The 11,518-nt window shown below is 44.0% G+C and overlaps 1 protein-coding gene across 1 annotated transcript; it reads right to left on the bottom strand.

Annotated features, from left to right (window-relative positions):
• Positions 1-4,499: 4,499 nt before the first annotated feature.
• RRM2 (ribonucleotide reductase regulatory subunit M2) lies at positions 4,500-10,144 on the bottom strand. Its single transcript, XM_049818498.1, has 10 exons — positions 10,019-10,144; positions 9,865-9,942; positions 9,417-9,557; positions 9,179-9,295; positions 8,513-8,646; positions 7,318-7,412; positions 6,407-6,540; positions 5,865-5,969; positions 5,616-5,729; positions 4,500-5,224 (listed from the first exon to the last, which is right to left on the bottom strand). Exons 1-10 carry the CDS (start codon positions 10,127-10,129, stop codon positions 5,072-5,074), a joined length of 1,182 nt encoding a protein of 393 aa, XP_049674455.1. The 5' UTR covers positions 10,130-10,144; the 3' UTR covers positions 4,500-5,071.
• Positions 10,145-11,518: the final 1,374 nt, after the last annotated feature.

Here is an 11,518-nt window from a genome sequence, read left to right as displayed (position 1 = left end):
AGACTCCAACAGGAGTAGTAGCATCCCTAACCCCAAAGAGAACAGAAACACACAGCTCAACTTTTTTGGAAGCTCAGCACTCCCAAGATTCAGACACCCAAGAACCACAAACTCCCCGCTACTTTAAACTAAATCCTACAATACTTGGAAAATACAAATTGCTTACCTGTAACTGGTAGCAGGAACTGGCCTAGGTTGCTTTTTTCCCTGGCTGCATCTCAGAAGCACCAGTGTGTATTCAACACCAGAGTCTTCACCCTTAGGCCAAAAGAAAAACCTCAACACACAAGCGGGAGCATTTGCCTGATGTTGAACAAGTGCTGTATGGCTTAAACATCTCCCAGTAACTCACTGTAATCTTCATCTGATGAACAAAGCAACGTTGCCTGTGGCACAAACTACACACTGTATTATAACCAGGGAAAAAGCAGAAGAGGGATTTGGTTATTGGAAAGAATTGGAAAGCCATTCTGCTAAGGTATTTTTCTCTATATATTTGAAGTTTAAAAAGAATGACTAAAAGCAGGGGGAAGGAAAGGTATTCATTTTAAATTCCTTCACTACCACTGATGCACCTCAGAATTGGTACTTGCAGAAAGAGAATAAGCATCCACAGCAGGGAGGGCTTTAATACAACCCATTCTTCTGGAGCATGAAGCGCTTGCCTTCAAACTCTTTTCTCCAGCAGATTCAGAAGCACAATGTGGTATGGGAGAAACCTAAAAGTCAGGAAGGAGCCAAAGCCACAGCTCTGGTGGCCAGTCAATGCCCTGGGATTTGCTGTTCACTTGGCCTTACCTCTGGATCATGACAACAGGTTTCTCGGCCAATAGCCAACAGAGCACCAGTAACACCCAGCTGTGGGAATGAAAACTGGTATTCCTTCTTCATCCCACCCAGTGTCCCACAGCTATCTCTAAGAGCAGATGCCCAAACACCACGATTTTTCTGCCGATCAATGATGTCAGTAAGATCACATCACTGAAGCCCACAATACACCCTAAAGGGATAAAATGTTTTTCCCCCCATTTCTCTGCAGGCTCAGGAAATGGCAATATTATCATTACTTCAAAGATCAATAGGGCATAACTTTAAAAGTAAAACTACTATCTGACACAAGGATCTGAGACATCAGACTTTTTTCCCCCCTCTTACCTTAATCTTTCAGCCATTCTTCATGTAAAGACTGTTTTACCGCAGAAACCAAACAACTGCCTGTGCTGTGCAGATCATAGGATCTCAGTAACACTCCCAAGGGTTGAATTCCTAACAAGAAGCTAGCTGTCCATCAGCAAACAGGACACAATACTTAGCTTTCTAACTCTCAAATCCTTCCTGACAAAAGCATTTACTTCTCACAATTCATTATGCACAAAAAGAGAGGCCAAAGCACCAAGAGGTAATCAACAGCTTAAAATAAAACAAGCCATGGCCAACTGAAAAGTAGGCTTTGAATGAATGCAACTCATTCATTTACTGCTTTCTGCCAAAGTTTCTGATTATTGACTGGTGCAGAGGAAGCAGTTACCCTTCAGGGATCACACCACACTGTTAATGTGCCTACAGATTTGCAGGCTGGCTATGCCCTGCTGCAGGCATGAGCCACTGCAAATGTTCTCTGACCTCTTCTGGGCAAAAATTGCTGTAATCATTCCAGGAAATTTGAGAAATCTGGGCATTTTCTTTTTGTCATTACACTCTAATATTATAGTTGCTTCCTAAGGACAAGGCTGACATTAGGTTGCTGCTCTTAGTCTTCCACACTGCCTAAGGTTTTCAACATTTGACATGAAACCTGAAGTGAAAATGTGTCAATTGAAGAGTTATGGTAGCTTTCTTACCTGAACATATGCATTATTATTTTTTTAAAACAAATTACAGTAGGAAATAAATATAACAAGAGAAACTATGCTGGAGGCTACTGTTCTTCCACTTTATCTACTGCTATCACAAGCCATTAATTTTAACAGCAATAAAAACACAGGGAATAGCTGGGGATCAGTTCTGCAGAAATTAATGACAGACATCAGAGTATTGCACCACCAAATATATCCAGTTTTACTTATCCCTCAGTATTTTTACTTTACTAGCCTAATCGCTTTTCACTTGCAGCAATTACTGTGCCAGAAGCCCTACTAGACAGCTGTTCCAATTCATACATGGATAAAAAAATCAGCACTTTCATCACTTTGCTTCAAATCTCTCCTGGTTCTCCAAACTCCATTCCAAAACATATTCCAAAGGGTCAGTTAAATTTTTCCTGAAACTTATTTTTCAGAGTATTAGTTTATTTTTTGGAAAGAAATAAAAGATTATCTCCTCAATGCCTAAGAGGATCAAGTGTCAAAACAACTGGCATCTCAAATTGGAAAGTAATCCGTTTTCAGGAAACAAGTATTTTATCAAGACTTGGACATGACCTATGCAACCTAAGCAACAGCAAGACATTTAAATATTTGTGGGAACTGAGAATTAAAATAGATGGGACCAGATGTATAGCTTTTCTCCAGACTATACATTAAAAATTGATTTGCATTATAGCAAGTACATAAACCAAAACTAAGTAGGCATTTAGACATCAGTGGCGCCAGGATAAGATTAATACCAGCCATAGCAAGTCTTATTCTCTTGTTGAATCACTTCTAATTCCTATCTAATCTATCTCTAATGCATCCATGTCTACAGTATCTATTACCCTATAAGAGCAATGCTTGGACAAAAGGGACATTCTTCCTGCCTTTACAAATCATTACTTGGCCATCACACATCCACTCCAAGCAGTCCTTCAATATTATGTTGAAAATACAGTTCTCCAGTTCATATCTCCCAGAATTAAGGATAACAAATTAAAGCTTTCCACCCTAATCATTTCGATGTATTGATCCTTGGCACATATTAAGAATCAAGTGGGAAGAAATAGCTATATAATATAGCTACACCCTACTCAGATTAGGCTTACCCTTTTTCTACATTAAAGTATATAGTTAACAGATTCGAATAAATGAATGCCGCTAAATCATACTTGGGTCCAAATTGATCTCAGTACATTATTACCATCTTATTTATGCTCTAAACAATGTAGCCCTACACCACGAGTTCTGATGCTTTGTATCAGACTTGATCAAAGCTTTGACTGCTAAGGAAAAGCATAAAGCCCAATTTGCTGAGAACAAAATGCTGATACTTAGCCAGAAACCTGCCTAACTTTAAAAACAAGCATTAACTTTCAGTGCTTCAAAATTGTGTCTGGCTATCCAACTTAACATGTCGCTATTCCAGTTCCTAATATATTCTTTTCAGACCACTGCAATCACCCGTTACCAACATCAGTGCTGCAGGGACATTAGAGAGCCATCTGTTAAACAGTCTTGTAACTGCTAGTTTGAATCCCAAACTTTGGGGCTTGGGGCTTTTTAATTATTTATGTTTTTTCTCCCTAGGATAGCCTTGGAAACATGCACATCCTGCTAGCTTGAGACCCAGGGGAAGAGCAGTCACACACCATCACCTTCAGTGCAATCAAGAGCAAAGGAGGAAAGACCAGCAAGTCAGTTAATTTTATACCAAGGCAGCATGTCTCGAAGAGGCACCATATATATTATACTTCAAAAGAGGGAGCACTTTAGCAGAAAGAAGCAAACTCCAGCATTCTTTCCTTTCAAGGAAATGCTTTAAGTTCTGTAAAATTTATTTTCCACATCAACTATACTTGAGGAAGAAAGGCAGACTTGCAGGACAGTCCTTGTTAGTTAGGTGTTAGATTAGATCATGGAATAAACTCCTTTTTGTACATCAGGACAGTAGCTAATTTCAGTCTACCCCATTTTTGTTTAATCTCACCGCAGATCATTTGCAGGAACTCTAATCTCAGGCCATAGGGAACTCCTTCACAGACCACATGCCCTTACCGAAGTTACATTAAGTATACCCATTCCTGTTACTCCATGTTTAAGTGTGGAGTAAAAATGTTGCAGCACATACTGTTTTCACTACTGTTATGAATTAAAACCAAAACTTAACTGCATGATGCAGAAGCTAAGAACACGGCTCCATCCTGAATTAGCTGAATTTACCCTGAAACACCATCCATTTAGTGCAGTCCATCTTAAAGTCAGAGCTAAGCGTAATTTCACTCGACATCTACCAACCACATGATTAAGCAGCTATTTCCTGCAGAACTTGCATTTCCTCAGAAAGTCTGCAATTCAGACGGAAATTATCACATAGCTTTGCCCATTGGAGCACTGAAGCCAATACAACACTCAATTCAACCAGCTCTTTATTACCATTATATGAATACTGTTCCCAGATATTAAAGAAAAAGCAATTAAGTCCAGAAGCCAGCTGCATATTACTTTTCAGTACCCAGAATATCCAACTTACTAAGTTTTTCACCTTCCATACCAACTTTCTTCCTGTTCAACAGATTTTAAAATCAATAGAGTTTGATCCACAGCACCATTTGTAAGTTACATACCCAGAAAGAAGCACAAGTCATGAAAGGTTAGGTTGCAAAAATCTAAAGATTTAGACTTGCATTTTACCATTGTCGAGTATTACAAGACAGTTCTTTATCTTAAACATTAAAGTGCCAGGTTTACATACAAACTATTAAAACAATAGTAAAAAAGGTAAACTTAAAACCTGCTAAGAAAGCAGTGAGGTCAAGTAGTTGCCTCCAGAGTTTTCTGCAGAGTGTTCAGCAAATTTAAGACCAGAATTTCTCAACTGCTCCTTTGTTTATGGGGAGAACAGCAGGCAGAAGCTAGTGGTCACTGCCCATAACATCCCATCTTGCAGAAGGAAGATGCATGTATCTTTCACAAAATGGAGTAGCATATGTTGTAAGAGATACATCTAAACATTCTATGAATTAAGACCATTGGCAAAGTCTAATAAAAAAGGATCTTACTGCTGGAGCTACACTAGCCTCCTGAAAAGTACCAATATCACCACACTTTTCAAGAGTGGGATTTTGGTGCAGGAATCGGGTCATACTGTGACTTGATATATTTAATGTTTCCCTGTAAACAGGGGAGCATACACACTAACTCATATGGTCTCAGTTCATTTAAAATTCCGCATCCAGGGTGAAAGAGTTGTCTGTGGGCTTCGACATGACTCCCATTCTCTGATATTCACCTACTCGCTTCTCAAAGAAATTGGTCTTGCCTTCTAGAGAGATGTTTTCCATGAAGTCAAAAGGATTCTCCGCTTTGTATATCTGAAATGCAAAGGCAATTCTATAGTCACTACATGTGTTCACATCTCATATGTGAGAGCATTAGAGATCAGCTGGAAGGAGTCTAATGACACTATCAGCAGGCTTACTATGTAGTGAACAAAAATCTCTGCCCCAAGCCTTCTCTACTGTAATCATTCCTGCCTTTTAGCTGCATTAGACAGAAGCACAACTCTTATATAGGTGTTTTCCCATAGCATCCTTTTGTTTTTCCTTCTGTGAGTCTCCAAACAGGATCTAGCAGCAAGACTTCTAAATGGTTTTACAAGTTATACACATATTGCTGCAGCCATTTTAGGATTCAGGTTTCTGGAGGAAATTAAACTTAATATTATCTTTTCCCCATGAAAGATGCAGTGCATTAGAGCCTTACCTTGTTAAATCCCAGTTCCAACATAAGCCGGTCTGCTACAAACTCTATGTACTGTTTCATTAAAGTGCAGTTCATGCCAATCAGCTTTACCGGCAGTGCCTCCGTCAAGAATTCCTGCAGATAACAGAAGCACTTTATGTACAGAAACTGGTATTCACTCTGTACCATCTAGGTTAATTTTATACCCAACAGCTCCCCAGCTTTCTGCTTAATTGCTATCAAGTTCCTAAACAAGGAGCAGACAATTACCTGTTCTATGAGAACAGCATTCATGATGATTTCCTTTACTCTCTCCTCTGATGGTTTGCGTATCAAGTGCTTGAACATGAGGCAGGCAAAATCACAGTGCAAGCCCTGGAAAGAAGTTTCAGAACATTATTTCAGGAACACTGATTTAGAAGAACCACTCAAATCAGAAGCACAGAATAAATAGCCCAATATCTAGGCACCATCTTCACGCTTGCCACATTATTTAGTATTATTTACAGACAACTTTCCACATAACCAGAAGGAGGCATAAGCAAGTTCAACCAGTACCAGCTGCACTTGCTCCAAATGGCAAGGTATACCAAGTGCAAGAGTTGGTGGGAACTGCTTTACAGGAAGTAAAATGCTGAGTTCATTCGTTCTCTACTGTAAGACCCACAATGACACGTTTACACTTTAGTGAGCTTTATAGACTGTCTGTTTCTAAACATACTCCTGTTTAAAAATATAGGCTGCAATAGAGTATCATTACTTCATGCTACTGTGGCACATTACCATCTTAACTGCTAGAATTGGATTCATACCTCATCTCTACTGATGAGTTCGTTAGAAAAAGTGAGTCCAGGCATTAATCCCCTTTTCTTCAGCCAAAAAATTGATGCAAAAGAGCCAGAAAAGAAGATTCCTTCCACTGCTGCAAAAGCTACTACACGTTCTCCTATTAAGAAACGATTGATAGTAATATCACACAGAAAACTTGCCAGGATTAATACCCCCCAGAAGTTGCGAATAGACCAGTGAACTGCATCCTCCAAGGAGGATGGAGAAGTTTCTGCTCAAGTGTGCTATAGCCTGTCCTTAAAAGCTATTACAGTAAAGGTTTGCAAACATGAGAGGAAGTAAAAACTAGAGTCACTACTAAATAGCTGAAGCCAAGGCTTCTTCCCCCAGGTTAACCATCAATACCATCCTTTTTCAAAGATTGCACACTGAAAAAGAGCAGTTATTTTAGCAGCTGATTTAAGTCAGTGTCTGCTCATCTTTGATTAAGTAAGGAACTTTGGCCATGAAGAATGCTTTAATACTAGTGAAATAATGATCTGTACCATCTCATCTCACCTTTGAAGCGAGACATCAAGAATCAGTAAGGCAGGAGCTACAGCCTCCAATTGCACATGTCTACTTGCTAGATGGCAAGTAGAGTTCTGGACACGTGATGGCAACTTACAATTTGATCATAAAGCCAGGCATGTGAAGATTGCCACATGAGCCTCTATTATTCAAAATGCCAGCAATTTTAGAGATTCGTGTCAGTAGCTCATTTGCAAGATGAAACATTTGCTTCATCTCCAGAATTATACCAATATCTTATACCAGAGATTACTTATTGTCCCTGTGACAACAATCCCTGTGAACTGTGAAGTCTCGAGAAACAGTGGTTGTTCCACCTTTTTTAGGGAAGGAATTTCACTTTGCTTCCAATAGATGTACTCACCATATGTTGCTTTCTTGTCCCCAATCCAGCGCATTGCCCAGTCAGCCTTCTTTTTAACACATGGCAATGTTTCAATAGCATTAAAAAGAAATTCCCTGAGAAGGATAGAACTCATTAGGATCAGACGTCAGCACGACTACAATAAGCATTCACTGCCATAGATGGCCTTGTTCACTTACAAGTGCTCTGCACCTTCACCCTGATAATTTCCTTCCCCATCTCATTTTGCAGCAATCTAGCTCTGTTTGTACCCATCAACTACCTTTTCATCACCTACCCACCACATCAACACCAGTTCACTTGAATTTCTGTGACAATATCAAGGGGAATACCATTTCATCAAGTGTTGTTGAACAAAGCTTTCAAAACTACAGATCGACCAGCCTCCAACTTTCCAGTGGCAAGGCACCAGAGCTCTCATGTAAGCAGTTCTTCCTTAAACATTTACTGGAATTAATCATACCAGAGTAGAAATGACAGGGTCAGCTTTCTACAAAGTACCAGCAATTAGATATATCTAGACTGCAAATAGCATTGCAGTTCCACGTGACATTTCACTGAACATTTCTGTTGGTCTGACAAGAACAGAATAACTCAGTCCAGACTGGTCAAAGCCCTGTGTTTAGTTTTAAGGTACCATTCTTGAAATGATTCATCTTGCTATGACAACTTTACCCTTTGGTTTCAGTTTTAGTCAAGACCAAAAGCTACTTTTTGGCAAATGCAACATGCTTTTTTTCCTCCCAAGCAAAATACTCAAGTAAGGGCAGCACATGCAATGTAACAGTGCTAGCTGTTAACTAAATGCACTGGGTTTTAGAGATGACATTTGAATAAAAGTGGTATCATTCTCAGAGAAACTTTCCAACATAGCTTTCTACTAGGTGCAGGGGTCCTCCATATGAGTGCTTACTGTAATATACTCCCCTTATTTGACTGCTCCATCTTTTATATGGTTTCATTCCTTTATTTCAGTATTAAGTGGTTTCAGTTTCACTGTTACTCTAAGCAAGTTCTTGCTCATACACTTCAGAAAAGATATTCTGAAATAAAGCTGCTCTTCAGCAGCAGTGGTATTTTATATAAATCTAGTTTAAAACCTAAAATTACCCTTAAAGTCAGAGTGACTGATATGCATCATTTAGATCTCAACACTTTAAAAGTTTTGAAGCTTTCATCGCTGAGCAATACGAACCTCTCTTTAGAATCTTTAATGTAGGTGTCAATAAGAAGACTGTACATTTCTGAATGTATATTTTCCATGGCAATCTGGAAGCCATAGAAACAGCGAGCTTCTGTGATTTGTACTTCTTGACTGAACCGCTCCACCTAGAGGAAATAAATGAGCATTTGCAAAAGCATTTGTAACTCAGCTGCAGGTTAGAGGTATCGACACTGTCTTTAGCAGTTCTTGCTTGGCCCACAGAATCCTCTTCCGATTAAATCCAGAGGTGTGGATTATTAACAGCAATACGAAAAGCAGTAAATCCTCACAGGTCCAAGGTTACTCTTGTAAGTTACTCTTCAGTCCCAAGAGAAATGGTAAAACTCCTTAGTATTGCTCACCCCCATTAGGGAGAAGAACACTGAGAGGGTAGAAGCAGAACAAGGGCTCTGAACCAGTCAGGTGTTACTGTGAGGCAACACTCAGTGCCCCACAGGGAGCGGGCAAACTCGTGGATCACAAAAGCAAGCCCCATTTGCTAATCAGCATAAGACAGCATTACATGTTGTAAGGCTGTAACACTACATGATCTAGTAAACAAGCTAGATCAGCCAGCAAGCATGTCCAACGTGTAGTCAGCTATCCAGTTATCTTCACGAAGTGATGTTTCGGTCAGGACCGTTTCTACACACTTACCAAGTTTTCGTTGACAATGCCGTCGCTGGCAGCAAAGAAGGCGAGAACATGAGAAATGAAGTACTTCTCCTCAGGCTTCAGGGACTCCCAGTGCGGGATGTCTTTGGAAAGGTCCACCTAAAACATGGCAAAAAAGAAGCGATGAAACAAACGAAGAGACCGGGGCTTCGGGTACCGAGGCCGGTTCCCGAGCGCCGGGGCTGCGGGCGGGAGCAGCCGGGTCCCGCGCCCCCCTCACCTCCTCCGCCGTCCAGAAGGAGGCCTCGGCCTTCTTGTACATCTGCCAGATGTCGTGGTACTGGATGGGGAAGATGACGAAGCGGCGGGGGTTGTCCCGCAGCAGCGGCTCCTCCTCCTCCTCCTCCTCGCCCCGCGGCACCTGGAGCGGCGGAGAGCGGCTCGGGCTCGGCTCGGCTCGCCTCAGCGGCGGGGGCGGGGCGGGGGGCTGAGGCGACGCCGGGCTTTGGCGGGAAACTGCGGGACGGCGGCTGGCCGGGGGAGGGGGTGGCGAGGAGACCCCCGCGAGGGACAGGAGCGCGGGGGCAGCCCCCGGCGGGGACGAGAGAAAGGAGAGACCACGCGTGGGGGAGAGGAGGGCGGCGGAGCGAGGGCTGCATGAGCCGCCGGGGAAGGGGAAGGGGAGAGGGGAGGAGGGCGGGCGCGGCGCCCGGGCTTTCCGCACTCACCGGCTTCCTGTCGCCCTCCTGGAAGATCTTGCGGGCCGCCTTGCTGGCCAGGACGCGGGCGCTGCTGAGCGCGGGGGGCTGCGGGGAGAGAGGGGCAGGGTGAGAGCTCTGCGGCGCTCCCGGGCGGGGAGCGGGAGGGAGGGCGGGCGCTCACCGTGTTCTCCTTGTCGCTCAGCGCCAGGTTCTTCATGGGCGACAGGTTCTTCGCGGGCGACAGGCGGGGCTGGTCGTGGCGGGCGGCGAGCGGGGCGCGGGCGGACAGCATGGCGGCAGGCAGGCGAGCGGCACCGAACGGCGGGAGCGCGGCGGCCCCGCGCCGCCCCTTTATATCCCCTTCGAACTTGGCGCCAGAACGTCCGGCTGACCACTCACGGCCCGCACCGCCCCCTCCGCCGCGCGCCCCCGCGCTCCCATTGGCTGGCGCGCCGGCCGGGGCCCCGCCTGCCATTGTGGCGGCGGCGGCGGCAGCGGGAGGGAAAGTCCAGCCCTTTGCTTTGGCGCCGGGCGGAGCGGCGGAAAAGGCGGGAGAGCGGGGAGGCCCCGCCCCTCGCGGAGGCCCCGCCCCCCGGCGTAGCGCGGCCTGGCGCGGAATTCGATGTGAGGGGGCACAGCGGCGCTGCCCAGAGAGAAGGGGGCAAACAAAACGCAGCCGGGATCGCTTGCAGCATGCGAGGCTTCCTGCAAAGAGACGCGAAGCCGCGGGTCCCACGTAGTCATTATACCTGTTTTTAAAAGGTCGGGGTGCGACGGGAAAGGAGCAAATTTGTTTCCAGGTACGGGAATGGCCGTAATCTGGCTTTAAGGTAGAGATCTGGAAATGTCCTGTTGTCCCCATCCTGTCTTGCTCTCCCTCTCTCTTCTCTGGTCCCTCCTACCTATCGATTCATTTTGACTTTCAACACCGGTTCCCGCATTTGGAGACAGATCTCTATCCCGCATTTGGAGACAGATCTCTATCCCGCATTTGGAGGCAGAAATTGGCTTCCTGGAGAAAGTGACTCCGTGTGTCACCTGGTTCCACATGTTTTAAATAAATAGCACAGGAAAGGGAGAATACAAGTATGAAGAAGAAGAGGTGAATATTTGTCGTGGTTTAACCCCAGCCAGCAACTCAGCACCACGCAGCCGCTCACTCACTTCCCTCCCCACTCAGTGGGATGGGGGAGAGAATTGGGGGAAAAAAAGTAAAACTCGTGAGTCAAGAGCAGTTTGATAGAACAGAAAGGAAGAAACTAATAATGATAATAATAATAATAATAAAATGATTGGAATATACAAAACAAGTGATGCACAATGCAATTGCTTGTCGCTCGCTAACCAATGCCCAGTTAGTTCCCTAGCAGCAATCCCCCCCCAGGCCAACTCCCCCCAGTTTATATACTGGACATGCCATCACATGGTATGGAATACCCCTTTGGCCAGTTTGGGTCAGCTGTCCTGGCTGTGTCCCCTCCCAACTTCTTGTGCCCCTCCAGCCTTCTTGCTGGCTGGGCATGAGAAGCTGAAAAATCCTTGATTTAGTCTAAACACTGCTCAGCAACAACTGAAAACATCAGTGTGTTATCAACATTCTTCTCATACTGAATCCAAGACATAACACTTTACCAGCTACTAGAAAGAAAATTAACTCTATCCCAGCCAAAACCAGGACAAT

The sequence above is a fragment of the Accipiter gentilis genome, chromosome 16 (genome assembly GCF_929443795.1).
Source record: "Accipiter gentilis chromosome 16, bAccGen1.1, whole genome shotgun sequence".
NCBI classification, from domain to species: Eukaryota; Metazoa; Chordata; class Aves; order Accipitriformes; family Accipitridae; genus Astur; species Astur gentilis.
The sequence above is the reverse complement of the archived record's forward strand: the minus strand, read 5'-3'. Positions and strand labels throughout refer to the sequence as shown.

Bases quoted from the DNA above. Each gene is read 5' to 3' on its own strand.
- RRM2 (XM_049818498.1), bottom strand. From the start codon at position 10,129: ATGCTGTCCGCCCGCGCCCCGCTCGCCGCCCGCCACGACCAGCCCCGC. The intron at 9,943-10,018 runs GTGAGCGCCCGC...CTCTCCCCGCAG, and splicing joins TGAGCGACAAGGAGAACACG to CCCCCCGCGCTCAGCAGCGC. The intron at 5,225-5,615 runs GTAAGGCTCTAA...TTTGCATTTCAG, and splicing joins TGGAACTGGGATTTAACAAG to ATATACAAAGCGGAGAATCC.